This window comes from Mustela putorius, unplaced genomic scaffold (genome assembly GCF_011764305.1).
Source record: "Mustela putorius furo isolate JIRA1106 unplaced genomic scaffold, ASM1176430v1.1 tig00000759_pilon_pilon_pilon, whole genome shotgun sequence".
Classification (NCBI taxonomy): Eukaryota; Metazoa; Chordata; class Mammalia; order Carnivora; family Mustelidae; genus Mustela; species Mustela putorius.
Window position 1 is genome coordinate 8,904,897 of NW_025421467.1, and position 20,055 is coordinate 8,924,951.

General features: G+C 46.6%; 1 protein-coding gene across 1 annotated transcript; it reads left to right on the forward strand.

Annotated features, from left to right (window-relative positions):
- The first annotated feature begins 1,535 nt into the window (after window positions 1-1,535).
- Window positions 1,536-9,725, forward strand: PRDM13 (PR/SET domain 13). The gene is made up of 4 exons (XM_004767089.2): window positions 1,536-1,679; window positions 3,169-3,300; window positions 3,598-3,718; window positions 7,255-9,725. Exons 1-4 carry the CDS (start codon window positions 1,536-1,538, stop codon window positions 9,012-9,014), a joined length of 2,157 nt encoding a protein of 718 aa, XP_004767146.2. The 3' UTR covers window positions 9,015-9,725.
- The last annotated feature ends 10,330 nt before the right edge of the window (window positions 9,726-20,055 follow it).

Here is a 20,055-nt window from a genome sequence, read left to right on the forward strand (position 1 = left end):
AGTGGAGAATTCGGTGTAGTGGCTGCTGGGAGTCCTCCGCCCAAGTGTACAGTCTTTGGGCCTCCAACACACGCCAGAGACCCAGCCTCTCACGCCGCTCCCGGAATACTGCGTTGGGCCTGCTTGGTGGTTCGTAGGGTTTGAGGAGCGCCGCCCACGATGAGCGTAGCGTGGCAGGTGCAGGAAGAAGTCACAAGTATCTGATGAACTCAATTACTCAGCTATCTTATGAAAAGAAATGTCTCTGCACAAATTGGAGTCTTCCTTAAAAGAAAACGAGCACTCGGGCACTCTGGTTTAAATCCCGAAGTACGCACGTTCTCATAGTGCATGAACTGGGCTCAAAGTAGGAGTTCCCAATGCCCACCTCACCCCCCCAACCTTTGGTACAGTACTCCCTCCCCCCCCCCCTTTAAAAAAGTTAACTCCAAGGATTTCCTCTAGGTTTAAAACGTAAAAGCAAATCAGGGCTTGAGTTGGTCGGTTGGCATGTGAGGGAGACCTGATTTTAAAAAGACCCAATCAGCACACCCCTCTTTAACCCTCTGCTGGGGACAAGGGCATAGGTTCGCCGGCAAAGCCTTGGCCCTGAGGCCGCTTTCCATTCCCAGAGAAAATGCGGGTCCGGGGTGCCCACGAGAGCAGTGGTGCACAACGGACCACGTCTACCAAAACTAGTTCGGACGCTTCATATTTCGGGGCGAAGCTGGACAGAAGGAACGAAAAAGGGGTTCCAAATAGACGACTGGCGTGGACCCAATCCCCTGAAATGGTAATATGGTCGTTATTTAAAAAGTGTAGGTATTTTCTGGTGTTTTCCCATCAAGTACCTGCCTAATTTCTGTATGGCACACGCCAGAAATCAATAGAAGTTAACAAGTCCTCCAAACAGTCCCCATCTCTTTGTTTAATCTCCTTTACAATAAAGCCAAGGGGAGAGAATTAAAAATCTTTGAAGTAGACCAAGGCTCAAAGGAATCAGCCAAGTAGACTTAAAGTAGTCACTTATTTCCCAAAACTGGTTTGTCGGAGAACAATAAAAGGAAGTAAAATTTATGGAGAAATTATACAGTGGATTTGTCACTTAAAATATCGTAACTGTCTCGAGGACAATACCCCATGCTGAGGATTAATGGTCCCGCCGGACCTTTGATTCACCAGCGTCTTTTCTTCGCCCTTGACAAATTGGATTTTTAGGAATGGGAAGGTCGCCTGGACCATTGTGCGCCAGCCATTCAGAGGCCTCGATTATGCAGAGGGCTGAGGGAACCACTCCATGTGACCCTCTCGGGTGGGACTTTGCAGCTGCTCCGCAGAGCAACTCTCTCACCAAACTCCGCGCCCTTGCGCTCGCGGTGCCAAAAGGCGCCCGCCCCGATTGAAAAGGCGCAGTGCATGCCCGCCCGCGTCACTCCGCGGGCGGAGGACGCACGTCGGGGTGCGGCTCCCTGGCTCACGCGCGGCTCGGGCACTGTCACTCGAGCCCTGCGGAGGACCCGGCGCACCCGAGCGCCTGCCTGGCGGCGGCGGCAGCAATGCACGGAGCAGCCCGCGCTCCGGCCACCAGCGTGAGTGCGGACTGCTGCATTCCGGCCGGCCTGCGCCTGGGGCCGGTGCCCGGAACCTTCAAGCTGGGCAAGTACCTGTCAGACCGCAGGGAACCAGGGCCCAGGAAAAAGGTATTAGCCATTCCGACCTCCGCCCACAGCCTTTCGCCTTCCTTTGCCCTGGCCCTGGCAGGGGTAGATAGGGCAAGTGGAGGAAAGGGGTGGTTGAGTCGTTACCTGCCAGTTCTGCCAGGTGGCCCGGGGGACTCTGGTAATTCCCCGCAAGTCGTATTAAGTGAGAGCTGGACGTGGGCCGAGCTGAGGGGAAAGAACATGGCTGAGAGGGGACAGCCCCCGGTGGGGTGCATGGGACTCCTTACGCGCCGGGACCAGTCGGAACCCACGGTTTCCCTGGATTCCGGGGTTTCGTTTGCAGAGGCGTGGCGGGGCCCTGCCTCTCTGCAAATTCGCCTTTTCTGTTTCACAACGCGCGGGGGGTTGAAGGCTTTTCTTAACTTCTTCCTTCAACGCGCTACTTTAAGGCTTGCATTTACCTTAATTTCATGTGTTGGGGGGCGGGGGAGATCCTTGGGAATCTCTCAGTTCCCAGGCGCCCCCCCCCCTTCTTCCACTCCGCGGATGTCTGCTGGAGGGCTGGGGTAAATGGAGAGAGGGTGAGCCAGGTGATGGCTCCAATTGGGGCTTCCAGGGCGAGAAGGGCCCATTCGCGTGAGGCACCCGGTCCGCGCGCCCGCAGCCGGGCTCTGGGAGTCCAGGGTCGCAACTGGGAGGCGTCGGGGCCAGCCCGCCTGCTCAGACTCTGGAGCGGCGGACAGACCTCTGACCGCAGCGGGGTTTTAAAGCCCCCCCCCCACCCCCCGCCCTGAGGCGTCCCAGCAGACAAGTGTCGGCTCACAGCGACCGGGAAAAGAAGGCAGGAGTCCCGTGGGGGCGGCGGAAGGAGGACCTTAGGTTTGCCTAGTCTCTGTCGAGAGCTTTCTTGTAAGAAATTGCTCAGGCGCCCCGCCAGCGGGACCTGCATCTGGCTCCCCACGTAATCATTCTCCCACCCCCCCTCCACCCTCGGCGGTCTAGAGCCTTCTTTAAATGCGCTTTAATTGCGTTTAAATGGCCGGCGGTCCATGCTTTGTTCGCACACTCTCATTGCCGGGCTTGCGGGCACTTTGGCACCTAGGTGCTGTGCAGCGAGCGTCGGGAGGCATGAGAAGAAGGTGGAGGAAACTCTGGGTTCTGGGGCTGCCTTCAAATCGTCTCTCCCCTGGTATTCGGGCAGCTCTCAGAACCGCAGGAGCGAGAACTGGGGTGAGGGTGGGAGTGGGGAACGTCTAGGTATCAGACACCCCCAGTCGCTCAGGGAGGATGCTCTCGATCTTGGTACCGCCGAGGTGGGGGGAGAGGGGGAACTGTCATACTTGCCAGCCTCTTCTCCCTCCTTCAAGCAAGGGTCCTAGGAATCACCTTCCTCCCAGCAGCCCATAGCAGTCTGGCCACCGTGAACACAACCGTTTTCCTGAGTCCGGTGGGGTGTTGGATAAACTTTCCCTCTGGGTTGTGGGCCTGCCCGTGGCGCGGGGAAGAACGACCACTGCTTGTGTTGCAGGTGCGAATGGTGAGAGGGGAGCTGGTGGACGAGTCGGGGGGCTCTCCTCTGGAATGGATAGGGTTAATCCGGGCAGCCAGGAACCCCCAGGAACAGACTCTGGAAGCTATTGCAGACTTACCAGGAGGACAGGTACCGTGGGCTTCCCCCCACTGCCAATTCTACCTACCCCACATTACTGAGGTGGCCATCAATATTAGGAGCAAAGTGCTTTAGCTGGAGGTCTCATTTAAATATCCCAACAACCTTGTAAAGTAGATACTATTATTTTCCCCGTTTGAAGAATGAGGGAAATAAGGTTCAGAGAGATCCAATAGATTTTCCAGGGTCACACAGCGTCAGAACAAGCATTCCAACCTTTCCTTTTAGATGTGTTTAGACCGATTACCCAGGAAATGACAGCAAGCTGTCCTGTTCCTTGTGTCCCAGATTTTCTACCGAGCGCTTCGAGATGTCCAGCCAGGGGAGGAGCTGACGGTGTGGTATTCCAACTCTCTAGCTCAATGGTTTGACATCCCCACGACTGCAACTCCGACACACGATGAGAAAGGTACCAAGTCTGAGAGGGCCTCTGGCCAGCTGGGTGGGTGAGAGTACAGCCCTGGATTGACAGGGCCTTTCCCTTGAGCTGTATAAAACTGAATTCACGCTAAGCAATGTCACCACTACCTCCTTAAAATCAACAGTAAAGGATAAAAGAGACAAAAATCTGCCTCGTGATTGCAGGGAAAAAGCTGTTTTTTTTTTTTTAAAAGATTTATTTATTGAGAGAGAGAGAAAGTGGGGTAAGGGGAAGAAGGATAGGAGAGAGAGACCCTCAACCAGACTCCCCGCTGAGTGTGGAGCCCCACATGGGGCTCCCATCTCAGGACCTTGAGAGCGATTAATCTACTGACACACCCAGATGCCCCCCAAAATATTCTTTATGAACTTAATGGGGTCATCTTTTCCTATTACATACTCAGAGACAATCATTTACTCAATTAAGAATCAATAAAGAAGACTTAACATATTATTAATCACATCATGAGCTCCAAAAAGCATAACTCAGACTTGGAATGGTTTCGAAGGTGGAGGGGCTTCTCTTCACTGGTTTGAAGGAGAATGATGTACTTTTACAGCATTTTAAAAGCATTACGGTACTTACAGCTGGTCAGTTGGCAGGTACTGAGGCCCTACCATTTAAATGGTATTTATTCATTTCCCCTCCCTACTTAAATTGAATCTGGGATGTATCCCAGTTTCTTCTCAGATTTATTTGATCCCTTCCAAAGCCAAGAGTGGATTTATGCAAATTAAGGGGCAGTGACTAAAGAGAAGAACATTTTCAAACCTTCCCTAGAACACTGAAGAACACTTTCTGTGAAAGAAAGCTGGGAGGTGCTAAAATAGTTAAGATCTTGAGACCTCCCTTTTTATTCACAAAGCTTCCAAGACTTTTTTCCTTCACAACTGCTTTAGTGTGCAGTTTCTCCTAAAGACACAGTTATGTTTAAAGTCAACACAATGAATTCTGTAAAATATTTTAACGTGCTCTTCTCCTGAATTGTCTGCTTAAGTCTCATCACTTTAGAAATAGGGTTAAAGAAATTTATACAAATATGAGCATTAGGAAACATTCATGAATAAGACAGAATGAAGTTTATTCGGAAGGATGAATCACTTCGCTTCAAAGTATCACTGTCTTGTGGGTAGATCTGTGCATACAGTATTCATAAAACATTATCCTAGGTTGTTCCTTGTATCACACTGTATTAAATTCTCTTGTCAACTTCTTCCAGTAAAAGAGAAACATGATAAAAACCCTGTAGTGGAGAACTCTCAAATCAGCCACCACATGACAATTCTAACAGCTGCTGACCTTTCGGGGCCAGACATTTCTACACAGAACACCCCTCCTTAGGCACTCTCAAATAGTACAAAAGCAACTTGTTTGAGTGGTGGCTCTTGTGTTTTCATTTCAGCCAACTGATGTCAGAATAGACACCATTTTCCTTTTGGGAATGCATGGGTTATTTTGAACCCTGACTTCCCCACCTTTGAAATGCTTGAAATCTTGGCAACCTCAGGGTTACACCAAGGAGATGAGGAAACGTCACTTATGAAGTGTGTCTGATACTTTTGGCATAGGCTGGATTTCAGAATTCAGAGAACATGTCAGTTGGTTAGGATAAACTGAAAAAGGAACATATTGAAACAGGAACATATTTGCTTACCCCTTGAAAAAAGGAAGAAATAAGTAGAGATGGCTGCTATTCTTCCATTATTGACTAACTCCAATGGGTTTAAATTCCATGGTAAGCTTAAATAAAGTACCAACCCTTTGTTTTATGGATAAAGCTTTTCTTGGCTTTGCAATGGACTAGAGTCATTCTGGGGCAGCCTCTGAAAACTCCTTCTTTAAAAAGGGGTGATGAGAGGAAGGTTCTGAGAAGGGAGGTTATTTAAGATATTAAATCAGCATACCCATTAAGGGAACCCAGGAAATCTACCCCCCCAACCAAGATTTATTTTGAAAGCTTCTCAATACAAGGTAGCAAAAACACAAATTATTTTATCTAAGTCTTCCATAAACAAATAAGTTAAGTTCTCAGAGGCAAATCTTCCCCCTTCCCCACCTTTTGCTTTCTGTTCTACCTTGCCTTCAGCCGAAATAAACAGATCCTTACGTGAACTTCCATCTTAGTTATCTAGGGGGACTACTTGCTTTATGCAAAGCCAAAAGTAAAATACATGAAGGGAAGAAGATCTGGAATTTCTTCCAGTTGTTTTTATAGTGATGTTTTAGAAGTTTGAACTGCTTGTGTATGAGGGGGAAGGGAATTTAACTTTTCCATTAAATTTAATGAGACAGACATATTTTGGGTACTTCCTTGTGCCTCAACTAACTTCTTTCTCACAAACACCCTTCAGTGTTATCAATCAACTGTAACATTAAAAAAGAAACCCACTGCAAGATCATTGTTCTGTGTCCAGATGTAACGAGCCCTTTTTAAGTGAAAATTAACTACCATGTGATCAAAATCTGTTTCATACATGTGTCTCTTAATTGTGTTCCCAGAACCTGGCAAAATTAAAAGAAGTAATGTTAATAATATTAAAAAAAAACTTGATGCCAAAACATGTATACCGTTCCTGGTAGAGAGTTGTACACTTATTAAAAGCTGAGTATCTCCATGTATCTATATATATATATTCATTTGTTTCATAAAAAATAAACTATCTTTCCCAAGAGCTTTATTATTAAGCTTGGATTTGTATAGCTATCTAAGAGTTAATTAATTACTCCAGATGAAACAACTGACAAGATAATGCAACATCATCCTTCAGTTTTTCGAATATCAGGACACAGGGCTTTTTCTTTTCTCTCATCAAATTAAATGGGGTTAAAGAGGAAATAAAGATACAAATAATTTTGAAGAATAGCAGATCATAGTCCCTATGTGGTCCTTCAGTTGGTCACGCTCCAGGAAAACCTCAGGCAAAATGTTTAAGGCAGGGAGGGGGTGGGAAGGGTGCGTAGTGGACATAAAAGGCATTGTTCTATGAAAAGGAATGATTACATATGGCCCATACATACAAGATATTGTCTCGCCTGGTAATGAGGCGCTCACGACCATTAGATTGGTCTTTGTTCAGTTTATCCAAACTCCTTGACATACGCCACCTATTCTGCAAACGCCAACAGATGGGCCCGGGCACAGCACAGCTTCAACACTTGATTTAAAGCAACAGCTGCTCTCTGTTCTGGTCTCTTCCCTGGCCAGTCAGCCTGAGCGCTGCCCTCCCAACGAGGATTTGCTCGGATGGCCCGGAGGAAGTCTTCGTTGGAAAGGCACAGGTCACCCCTTTGGCCTCTTGAGTAATCCCAGAGGATGGAGCTGTTGACAAAGTTGGCCATTTGGGGCTTCTCGGGGTCCTGCTTGCGGGGGCTACCGAACTAACTCACTTCTTCGCTGTACCCAAGAATACTCCTGTTTCTCCTCATACCGCTGGTCAAAATCTGGGCTTTGCCTTGGGTGCGCTTTCTTTCTCTTTTGCTAGTTCGCCTCTCACTGGGTCGCTTTCCTACTCTTTCTCGCCCAGGGGAGGAGCGCTACATTTGCTGGTACTGCTGGAGGACGTTTAGATACCCCAACAGCCTTAAGGCCCACCTACGTTTCCACTGCGTGCTCAGCAGCGGCGGGAGCCGAGCCTACCTGCACCACGAGCACGCGGCTCGCCAAGGCGCTGCCCCGGCCGCGGATGGCCTTCACTTCGCTCCAAAACCCCCGGCGCCTGACTTTGCCGCGGCCGCCCCCGCTGGCCCTCTGCGGTCCCACCCGCACGCCCCGCCGCCCCTCCAGGCCTGCGGGGCGCGGGAGAGCATTAAGCGGGAGGCCTCTTCTGCGCCCTCCGCCCCTTCACCGCCCCCGGCCAAGTGGGGGCAGTCCAAGAAGGGCAAGGAGCAGCCGGACCGCGCCTTAGACATGAGCGGGGCCTCCCGGGGACACGGCCACTTCCTCGGCTTCGTGGGCGGCTCCCCAGCGCGGGGCGGCGGCCTGGCCTTCTACCCCGGAGTGCGCTCCGCTTTTAAGCCTGCGGGCTTGGCCAGGGCGGCGGCGGCGGCCGCACACGGCGACCCCTACCGGGAAGAGGGTGGCGGCAAACCGGGGTCCGGCCTGGCCTTAGGCAGGCTGCTGGGCGGGGGCCGTGCGGGCGGGCGCCCCGGAAGCGGGGAGAACCCCGCGGCGGGCAGCACGGGCCACCACCATCACCACCACGCGCACCACCACCATCACCACTCTAAGTGCCTTCTCGCGGGGGAACCGCCCCCGCCGCCTCCGCCTGGCCTACCCTGCTCTGGGGGACTGCGCGGCTTCCCTCTGCTCCCTGGCCCCCCGGAAGAGGCGTCAGCCTTCAAGCATGTGGAGCGCGCCCAGCCCGCCGCGGCTGCGCTGCCGGGAGCGCGTTTCGCCCAGCTGCCCTCTGCGACCGGGCTGCCCGTCGAGCGCTGCGCGCTGCCGGCCCTCGACGCGGGCGGGCTCAAAGCCTACCCCGGTGGCGAGTGCAGCCACCTGCCTGCCGTCATGCCCGCTTTTACCGTCTACAACGGAGAGCTACTCTACGGCTCGCCGGCCGCCGCCGCTTATTACCCGCTCAAACTGCACTTCGGCGGGCTGCTCAAGTACCCAGAGTCCTTCTCTTACTTCAGCGGGCCTGCGGCGGCGGCGGCGGCAGCGGCGGCAGCAGCCGCTCTAAGCCCCGCGGAGCTGGGCTCCTTGGCGAGCATCGACCGAGAGATCGCCATGCACACGCAGCAGCTGTCGGAGATGGCGGCCGGGAAAAGCCGCGGCCGCCTGGACGCGGGGACGCTGCCACCGGCCGTCGTGGCGACGGGTGGCCCTGGGGGTGGCGGCAGTGGAGGTGGCGGCGCGGGCAAACCCAAGACCGGCCACCTGTGTCTTTACTGCGGCAAGCTGTACTCGCGCAAATACGGGCTCAAGATTCACATGCGGACGCACACGGGCTACAAGCCGCTCAAGTGCAAAGTGTGCCTGCGGCCCTTCGGCGACCCCAGCAATCTGAACAAGCACATCCGTCTACACGCCGAAGGCAACACCCCCTACCGCTGCGAGTTCTGCGGCAAGGTGCTGGTGCGCCGCCGGGACCTGGAGCGCCACGTCAAGTCCCGCCACCCCGGACAAAACCTGCTCGCCAAGGCGGGCGAGGGCCCAGGCGCTGAGCCTGACTACCTCCCGGAGCCCGGGGAGCCCAAGAGCGACAACGACAGCGATGTGGACGTCTGCTTCACGGACGACCAGAGCGACCCCGAAGCGGGAGGCGGCGGCGAGCGCAACTCGTAACGAGTCGGCTCAGGAAAGGGTGGGCTTGGGGGGCGTGGACAGAGATGAGAAGGTGGGGGTGGCTCTGTTTTGGGAGAAGAGGAGCTCCTGGAGATACGAAGGATCCGGTTGACAGAGCCGTTTTTATCCAGATTTGGAAGAGGGAGAGGTTCCAGGTCCGCTGCTTAAACTCAGAGCAAAGGTTTAGAAGTGTCTCAAAAAAAGAAAAAAGAAAAAAAAATCTGGCCTTCTGCGCCGCCCGAGGGCTATGGGTGTCCGCGCATCCTAGGCTCTTGGACTCGGCGGATAGGCACTCCCACGAAACGCCCAGGAGGCCTACTCTGAAGGTTTAAGATCGCATTCATATGAACTTCACAGCGCCCTTGAGGGCGCCGATTTTTGATTGCCATGTGTTTTAAAATTGTTCTTTTCTGTGGAGGAAATTGTGCCTTTTGAAACGACTTTGTGTGTGTGTGTTTTACATTAGCATTTCAGGATATAGGCAAAACAGTAGTCACAGTTCGGTAGATGTGACAACCATATATTTGTTTCCATTTCATCTGTTCTCGAGTCAAAGACTACGCCTTCCCGTATTGACTATCTAGTGGTAGCAGGTGTACAAATTGGTCAAGTTGCAATTATTTATAAGAGAATAATGACAAATGTAAAATATCTAAAGCATGAATCTAAAAGCACGCAATATATAATTTTAAGGAAAATGTCTTATTTGGTAGAGTACAAATGTGATGTATGTTGTTTTACACTGAATGATGTACAGTGGATTCAGTATTTTGGTCTTGGTTCCAGTTTGTGCAATCTTTAATAAAAATAAAATACAAATGAGTTTCTTCACTTAACGATTTCAGTTGATCTTTTAAAGAGAGTTTAATTTGAAAACAATTTATGAGGAGACTCCATAATAAAATGAATCATAGGACACTCCTAAGACTTTGATTATTCATAAAATAAATGTTAAGTGGCGTTTTAATAGGGAAATATAACATTTTCAATATGTGCACTTCACAGGCTCCCAGATAGCAGGCAAAGCAATTGTTTTCTGAAACCATTGTTAATTATGCTAAGAGTTTTCGTGTTTAGGAAAGAACTAATGACCTTCAAGGAAAAAAAATGCATATTCCTCATCAAAAAGACTTACAGAACTGTAGAACCATTATTTCTTATTATGAACTGTTTAGACAAGGGGATTTTTCTTGTGATGCAAATGAGGGAAACTTACTTGTGCAGTGCTTTTTATGATTCATACACTTTAGCATTCATTCAACACATGCTAAAGGAGGTACTGATCTACAGCTCTGTGTAGCTTTCTTTTCTCCATGCACTCTTTCCAATGATCTTGTGCTTTTGGTATGTGTCCCATTTTACTGTCGAGAAAATACACACTTCAAGGTCACTGGGACACCCACAATGAGAAGAACAGAATTAGAAACAATGACTTTTTATTTATGGATATAAAAATTTAATGCTAGCTAATGGAAGACTATGATAAAAAATAGATTTCTGTGCGCTAAAATTGGAAAGCACCCTCTTCCCTTCCTATGCCACCCCCCAGCCCCATATTCAGGGGAGGATTTCACTGAAGTTACCTCAAAGTGGAGGGTTAGTTATCCCCTCCACTAAGGTCAAGTACCCAAAGAGCCCAGGTCTGTAGTGCTCTTCCAAGAGGTTGGTGGGAAGATTCTTGTAGGTCACTAAATGACCTGGATATGATCCTGATGACTTAACTCAGTTAAAAATGACTTTTGTTTTCTGGATCCTGAGTACTGCAGCAATCACCACCCTGCTGTCTCCCAGTTGGGACCAGGTCCTCAGTCCCTGGGTGGCTGGCAGGAACTTTTTCTAACCCACCACAGCAAGAGACATGGGTGGAGGAGGGAGAAGGTATCTGACTTCTATAGGGGCTCATCAGCAAAAAGACATTTTTCCTATGAGAAAACTTATTGAGGGGATTTTAGGTTTTTAGCATCAACTGATCAGAAAATGTTTTGCTTTGTAAAAGAAAGCTCAAAAAGAAAGAAAAAAGTATGTGTGGATTAACATGTATATATGGTGACAATGAAACTGCCTACTGAGGGCCTACTCTATGCCAAATCCTCATGCTATTTGCAGTTCTTTCCTCCCTGCAGAAGATGACCATGGGCTTGACGCACTAGATTCAGTGATGCCCTGACACACAGACTGGATGTAAACCCAAGCTTCTGCCTGTTCAGCTTGCTCTAGGCACCCAGGACTTACTTCTCACTGCCTACATAGAATCATAGTCCTGTCCTTCGAAGCAATTATTGCTTGAAACAAAATCTATCCTTACAGAGAAATATTGGAAAACTTTCCTGCAATCAGACTGTGTAAGTCCTCAGGGAAAGTGAGAAAGGCTGCCCAGATTTAAAACATGAAAATTTTATCTGCTGTAAAAATCTTGTTTCTTTCTTTCATTACCTAGCTCACTACTAAGTCTTATAACTACTGTTTTAGAGAAATAAATTAAAAAGTTTGGTCAAAGGAAATACATTAAATATTGATAAAGATTTAATAAAACAACAAATCCCCAGCCTTCTTTTCCCCTTTATACATTAATATTGACTAGGTTATTAAAATAAAATTCAGTATATAAAATGAAAGTTGAATATAGATTTAAAAGGTTCTTAATAGCAGGTCATTTGTAACTCTCCATAGGTTGCCTCGAATAACCTGTATATTTTCCATGGATGTGCACACTATCATATATGATGAATGTGATTATTTTAATGTTGAAGTCAAATCAGTGATGTACAATCAGTAACATTAATTCTACTTATTTAAGTGACTCAGTTGAATTAGTGTTTCTCAGATGGCTTCTTTTAATCTCCAATCCCTTTGTCTCCCATTATCAGACTCCCATTATCAGACTCCATCCTTCTCATCCTGATGACCACAACTAAATTCGAAGGTTATGCTAAAGCCACTGGAAGTTTCCAAGATTTTAACCAAATATTTTGCATAAAGAGATTAAAAAATGATGGGAGGATTTATATATTTTAGAAGTAAAAGTATCTAGGTTGTTTGGGCCTTAGTAAATTTGAACATTAAAATGTTTTGCTAATCTAAACAAATCAGACATTGGTTCTTGTCTCTCCCACTTACTTACTTGGTATCTTGGGCCAGTCTCTCTACTGCCTCAATTCCCTCATCTGTAAAACGGGTTGAAATAAGCAATCGGGAGGTTGTGAGGATTGAATGAGTTGATGCAGGTAAACTGCTTAGAATAACGCCTGATGCATATAGTAGGCTCTCAGGCAATATTAAAATAACCCTAGCAACTCTGTTTCATTTTGTAGACATCGACCGAAGAGATAAGGGTTGACGCCCTTTTACAAGCCCTCCTGTTGGGTCACTTCTAGCCCGGGACAAACTCGCCCCAACTTCAGTAAACAAAGGACTTTCATTCTGTGGCTAACGAGAAATTTCGTCAGACCCCTTCTCAAGTCACCTTCCCCTTTTAAGCTCAGACATCGACCTATTCAAGCGCCTCATAGCGGTTCAGTAACAGGAAAAACGCTCTTCGTCGGTTTTCACTAATTTCTAATTTCACTAATTCACACGCACGGCTGTGCGGTGAGTTTAAGGAGAAGCCTGCGGAGGAGGTGAGCGCGAGCACATCTCCCGTCGCGTGTCGAGCAGAGAACGAAACACACAGAAAGAGGTGCAATTAATTCCTCAACATTCTGCTCTGCGGAAAGTTCCTTTCCCGCCTAGACTGGAGGGAAGGAGGTGAGTGGCCGCAGGGATCCAGGTTAGACCTGAACTTCAGGGGAGCGGAAGGAGCGTTTGGTGGTGTGGCTGCCGGGACGCCCAGGACGTGAGGCCAGTGATTGGCTGCTCCCTTTCAGTCCGAACGCTCTCATTGGCTCATCCCTTGGAGCCCAGGGATGCTATTGGTGGCAGGCCGGCGTCGCGCGAAGGTTTGGGCAGGTGCGGCCTCCCGGGAAGCCCGGACCCACGGGCGGTGTGGCCGCGTGAGTGGGTGCCGCGGCGTCAGGTAGTGAGTGTGGCGCTCCTGCAGCTCACCGCTTCGCTCTCCCTGGGAACAGGGGTGTTTGGGTTCTGGGTTGGGGCAGACGTGTGGGAGTCTCGCCACGTTCAGGTGTAGTGTCTGGGAGCCCTGGTGGGGAGAGAAACGCGGGACCCGCCTTCCACCTCCTACCCCTGCGGCGCGCTGCGGGAGGCGGTGGCAGTTCCTGGCGCCTGACTAGTCCTTGTTGACGGGCCCCTGCCCTGCTGTGGCGGGGAGCTGCGGCACCAGCGCCGCGGCGCCCTCGCCATCTGCTGCCTCCCCAAAGGGAAGGGGGTGGGGGTTGCATAGGCGCTGGCGCCGTCGGGAGGTCAGACTTGACCCCTGACCACCCAGGTGTGAGCTGTGAAGGGGAAGACTCAACAGACGTCTGGGCCCACGTGTTTAGTTCCAGAAGGAGCGTGGCGCTCGCTCCGGGCTGGGTGACCTTCCTACAAAGGATGAAAGGAGCGCTTCTGTCATCTGCGACTGTAGTTTAATTCAAATTAGGTGTAACCAGTTGTACGACAGACAACTTGTTAAATCCTTTGGCTTGAGAACGGTCTCGAGGTCCTTAAAAAAGGAACCAAGGTTGGGTGGACTATTTGTATGCTTGTACATCCTTTAAGGACACGGATTTTTATTTCAAGTGCAATATGTTTTCTTGTTTAAATTTCAGCTTTTCATGTAAGGAGAGAAGAAGTAAAGCACGTTTTATTAAGAAGATGAACGTGATAGCATAAAAGGCAGATTTTTGCAATTAGAATCAAACGAATTGAGGAACATTTTCATGTAGAGTGAGGAAATTTTATTACAAAATGAAACTTATTCGATATCCAAATATCATAAATGTTGTCTACCTTTTTTCCCCTCCTATCCATATATGCTTTTGTATACTGTAGGAAATGGCTGCAAATACACATTTCCTATTCTTAATGTTGGCAGTATCATAATGTTCCTATGAGAATTTAAGTAGAGACTGATTTAAAATCCAACGTTCCATGGCAAGTTGTATTTGAATGGGAGACACTCAATTCCAGCGATTTGTGTAAAAAGCCTCAGGTGGAAATGTCTTATGTGACAGGAAATATAGTGAAGAGAAATGCAATAGCAGATGGCTTTACATAAGAACGTAGTGAAGGTCAAATATATTTATTTGTTTATTTATCTATTTATTTATTAGATCCTTGACAACGAGCAGAAAGATAAGATTCTATACTCGACTCTGAGCAGTTGATTCCTGAATTATCACCTTAAGGTAAATGAAGACACGACCAGGTCAGGTTTAAGCTCACTTGAGTGCATTGGACCATAGCAGAACACATCTGTGAGCAACAAAATGCTTTCAGGTATGCTAAAAGTCAATCCAATAAGAAATGAGTCTATGTAACATGTCACATTTTATAAGCTTATTTGTAATTTTCAGCAAGCTGGAGAAAGAAATGCCTTAGCAATCAAGAAGACATAGAGAAAAGAAAATACATTAGAGGATTTATATGATAGGCTTTCTGAATTATTTAAAATTACATTGTTGAAATGTGATCTCAGGTACTGCTTTTGTGATTTGTATGTGATTGTACATATATTGTGGCCCGCATTTGTTTCCCAAATCAATTTATGTATTTTTGGTTTGAATTGGTAGTTTAGGAATTAATGATATTCATATTGGCCAATATTTTCCTCATAAAGTGAGAAAAAACAGCTTTGTCTTGAAGTTTCCTGGATAGCACTCATTTCATTAAACCTTCATTATCTCACTTAATCTTTATAACAACCTATTTTCCAGATAAGGGAAATGAGGTTTGTATTGCACAGCTAGCTAGAAATATTCCCAGGATTCATCCCTAGACCTGCTGACTACACAGCCTCATTCTCAACATTCTGTATGTTCTCTTTAAAGCACTGTCATCTGACTGACATAGGAGGTATCCGGAAATTCAGTAACTGGATCCAGTGAAAGTTTCACAGGACAGAGATGAGGTGAGCTGAAAGATTAATGGGTTCCCAGACTCTTCCAGTTGGAATCAGAGTTAAATTAGAGACCATATTGGGCTTGTAGGGACTTGAAATTAGATTCTGGTAAATTCTTATAAGGCTGGGTTCAGTTCAGTCTAGCCTGATTTTTTTTTTTTTTTTTAAGATTTTATTTACTTATTTGACAGACAGAGATCACAGGTAGGCAGAGAGCAGGCAGGGGCGGGGGAAGCAGGCTCCCTGCTGAGCAGGGAGCCCCATGTGGGGCTCAATCCTGAGACCCTGAGATCATGACCTGAGCTGAAGGCAGAGGCTCAACCCACTGAGCCACCTAGGTGCCCCCTGATTTGGTTTTATTAAACACAAAGATGTGCATTTAGGGGTTAGTCTAGAGTACACTACCAGTGTTCCTACTGACTCTAGGAAGAAAGGTATGGTAGTTGGGTTCTGCTGAGAACTCCAGGACTTATTGGGACCTACTCCCAAGTTAGGACCTAAAAAATCTCCCAGGCTTCTAGCACCCCCTGGGATTGATCACCAGTGATATAGTTGTCAGTTTTCAAACTCCTTTCTCAAGTAGCAGGCTGGATTCCTGGGAGTCTGGGCCACGCGAGGTGCAGGGGTAGGGCTGGGTTGGCCTGAAGCTGCTCTGCCGATAGTGGACCTGAGGGTGATCAGAAAGAGAAATACAGGGCTCAAATCAAAATAGAATGCCAGGCCCATGATCATCTGGAAAGAGCCAGACTGAGGCAGAATCCCAGTAGTTACAAGGTAATAGGAATGAAATCAAGCTAGAACAGGAAGGTTCGGATAGAATGAAAGAGGTAGAGAAGGAGTGATACCTTCAACAATGGAGCCTGGAGAGAGGCATTTTTTTAATAAGTTAACTTTGTTTTTTAAAAAGAGGCAACATGCTCATTATTCAAAGATAATAACTGTATAAATAAGTTTATATTTAGAAGTCTTAATTTCTCGTTTCTGTGTACTCCTGTCCACCCAGAGATAATTGCTAGTGGTAGATTAATTGCGAAACTCACTGGCAGGACCTGTACTTAATTTTGTCTTTTTCTTTAATTTCTTAAATTTTTCTTAATTTTGTTCTTCTTAAAGTGATTTTCCCAAGTTCTGGGAGTTGCAGAACCTACAAAATCTGGATCTGTACTTTGTAACCAGTTATTTTAGTTTCTTTTTGTTAAGTATAAACACTCAAGAATGGATATACTTAAGCTGAAGATTTTTTTCCCTGTCTCTTGTGTTTGAATTTTTTTAAAAATCATATTCTCTGAAGGTTTTTGCAGAGCAGCCCAAAAAGAGCTTCCTCGTTCTTTTTTTTTTCTTTTACAGCTGCATAATATTCTATCATATACACAAACATAGGTTATTTAACCAGTTCTTCTATTGATGGCAGTTGGGTTATTTTCTATAAAGAAAGCTTCAATGAATAGCTTGTGCTAAGTGATTTTGTACGTGAGGGGCAGGTATTTGGTAGGTGAGGTGCATGTAGGGAAGGGGTTAGTGAACTGAGCTGACCAGCTCAACCAACTCAACTAGATCAACCTGTAGGAAATGGATGATTGGCTGACTGCTCATTCTTTGTCTTTGTGATTGTAAGGCTAAGTTACCCTTTGCTCTTGACCATACTTTGCAATAGGGAAACCAAGCACCGAGGGCCTGCATTGGTCCTTTTGTTTTCTTGGGAATTTGGCAGATAATCCTTGAGAGACCTGAGCTATAGAATTATACTTCTCCAGGTCAGGCAACATGGAAATCCTTAGGTTAGGTTAACATGGAAAATATGTGTTTGTGTGCACATGCATTCGAACTTTTAAAATTCTCTCCTATGAACATTACCATCAAATTTCGATTTCCCTGTGATGTGTATTATTTAAAAGTCCTTTATATAAAACCATCTTTGGGATTATAATTCAGCCTTATAACTGGATGACTGGAGTGTGGGCCTATGATAAGTAGTACGTACAGAGCGTAATCCATACCAGCTGTAGAATAGTGGCAGGGACTCCAGTAGGGAAACAAATGAATGCAAATGAGATGCACTTGGCCACAGAACAAAGATGAAAATGACATTCACTTGTAAATGAGTTTTCTGTATTTGATGTAAACAGAATGACATGTATTTTGCAGGAAGACCTCCATGACCTTAGGATAGTTGTTGAATTCATTACATGGAGGTGCACATGTTTCTGACATTTTATCATTATTAGTGTATCTCATGATCTAACCATCTCTAGGCTTTTACTTAGAAGCATTTCTGTGACTTTCTGTCACAGAGGTAAGGTGAGATGTTCATCACTGGCAACTTAAATGCTCTGGAATAGAACTTGAATCTGGCACCTTGCACTCAGATAAGGGCACAGCTGGTCCTATAGAGCACAAGTTCAAGAGGAAGAGCATCAACTTCTCAGCTTTGCCTTCCATTGCTAGTTGTGGGTCCCCAGCCTGGATATTTGCTTACACATTAGACTTGATTGATACGTAGCTTTGCTTTTGAGCCTTATTGATCTTTCCATCCCCTTTAAAACCTCCCCTCTTCTCTGTAGCCTTTCCTGACTGTCCCAGCCCAAGGTCGTATTTTCTTCTTCTGGACTTCCACAGCAGGTGGTCTGTGATACTCATAAGTTACTTATTTTGTCAAATGCATATATTGGATTATGTCATTTGCTTTTAAAGATATCCTTGGCAGGGATGCCTGGGTGGCACTGTTGGTTGAGCATCTGACTCTGGGTTTTGGCTCAGGTTGTGTTGTTCTCAGGGTCATGAGATTTAGTCCCTTGTCAGCTCTGTGTTCAGCATGGAGTCGGCTTGTTTCTCTCTCCCTCTGCTCCTCCCCACAATGCTTGCTTACTCTCTCTCTCTGGAATAAATAAATAAGTCAAAAACATATCCTTGGCATGCTTTACACATAGATATTCAGCAAATATGCCAGAATTAATTGATTAGACACCCTAAATTTCTGATTCTTTTGAAAACTACAATGAAGCACTGAGAGACTACCATGTACCAGGCATTCTACTGGCTCAGGATACAGGGTGATTGCGATAGTCTCAAGCTGCTCATGGTCCAGTGAGAGAGGCAAACACAGAAAGAGAAACTGAAAGCATGATATGCTGGGTATGGTGATGGAGATAAGGACATAGGAAGGGCACCTCTCAGAGAGAGGAGGGTGAAAGTAGGGAAGGAGCCAAATAGGGAAAGACTTAAAAGAGTTAAATGGGAGGGGCACCTGGGAGGCTCAGTGGATTAAGCCTCTGCCTTTGGCTCAGGTCTAAGCCTCTGCCTTAGGCTCAGGTACTGATCTCAGTGTCCTGGGATTGAGCCCAGCATCAGGCTCTCTGCTCAGCAGGGAACCTGCTTTCCCCTCTCTCTCTCTGCCTACTTGTCTCTGTCTGTCAAATAAATAAATAAAATCTTAAAAAAAAAAGTTAAATAGGGAGGTGACACTTGCAACTATCTTAAAAGATGGGTAGGCATCATCTAGGTCAAGGGTAAAGGGAGATGGAAGGACATTTCCAGGGACAGAATATCATGAATGAAGAAGCTGAGTAGAGATGCAGCAAGCAGAAGTAGAGCGGCAGCAGAGTGAGAGAAATTCTAGGCAGTGCAGTGTTGCTGGTGGGCAGAGTAGCAGGCAGGCAGTATTGCTGAGAGTCGAGGATCCATCTGTGAGAAAGTGTGGTACAATGGTTAAGAGAGTGAATGGGGGGCACCTGGGTGGCTTGGTGGGTTAAGCCTCTGCCTTCAGCTCGGGTCATGATCCCAGGGTCCTGGGATGGAGCCCCGCATCGGGCTCTTTGCTCGGCGGGGAGCCTGCTTCCCAATTGCTCTCTCTGTGCTGCCTCTGCCTACTTGTGATCTCTCTCTCTGTGTCAAGGAAATAAATAAAATCTTAAAAAAAAAAAAAAAGAGAGAGTGTATGGGCTTGGGAATTAGGCAGAGCCAAGTTTGCATCCTGGTTCTGCATCCTCCTGGCCATGGAAACTTGGCTGAATTACTTAACCTCTGTATGCATCAATGTATTCATCTGTAAAATGGGAACAACAATGGCATTCTGCTTAAAGGGTTCTTGTGAGGGTTAATTGAATTTATGTTTGCAAAGTGCATAGCACAGGGTAAACATTCAAAGCGTGTTGGCTAATTGTTTTTAAGAGACTGGGGAGTTGCACAGGGGTCATAAAGAGAGGGCCCCTGGAATGTTTAAGCTGGTACTGACAGCCAGTTTGGATGGTAAGAGGACAGTTTGGGAGGCAGGGAGACCAATGAGGACCAGTCGTATTTAGCATTTCAGTTGATAGGTCGTGAGGGACAGTGGAAATAGGGATGAAGAGGGCATAGAGTTAAGTCTGAGGTAACGTCCATAGGATTTTGTGACTGAGTGGGGGGAATGTGAGCAATAGAAAGGAGTCAAGTATATTAATAATTGGACAGCTGCAAAGTGTTCAGTAGTATTATACTGTGTGCAGGGCTGTTGGTAAATACACATCATTTCAGGTCAGGGTGATCTTAGAGGTGTTCTGTTTTGTTGAGAAATAGAACCTAAAAAAAAAAAAGTCTGATATGTTATAATATATAAATAACAAAAGTTTATGTTAACTCCTCACAAACACAAAACTAGAGATAATTATGGTGTAAGGAAAACACTAGCTTTGCCAATAATAGAAGGTAATAGCAATATATAAATAGCTCATGGGGCACCTGGCTGGCTCAGTCAGTGGAGCCTGAGACTCTTGATCTTACATTTGTGAGTTCAAGCCCCACACTGGGTGTAGAGATTACTTAAAAAAAAAAAAATTTTAAAAAGTAAATAGTTCATTAAAATATATGAGGAGGCCTCATGATTTCAGTAACTAAATGGCAGACAATAAGAATTAACCAAGTGGCTGATAAACAAAGGTGTGCAAACATGTTCTTTCTCATAGAAATCAAAGAAAGGCACGTTAAAATGTCCTTAAATATGGAAATTAGACAAAATTTAAGATATTACCAGTAATATTCTGAAATTGGTATTGAATACATTTTGTTGATGTC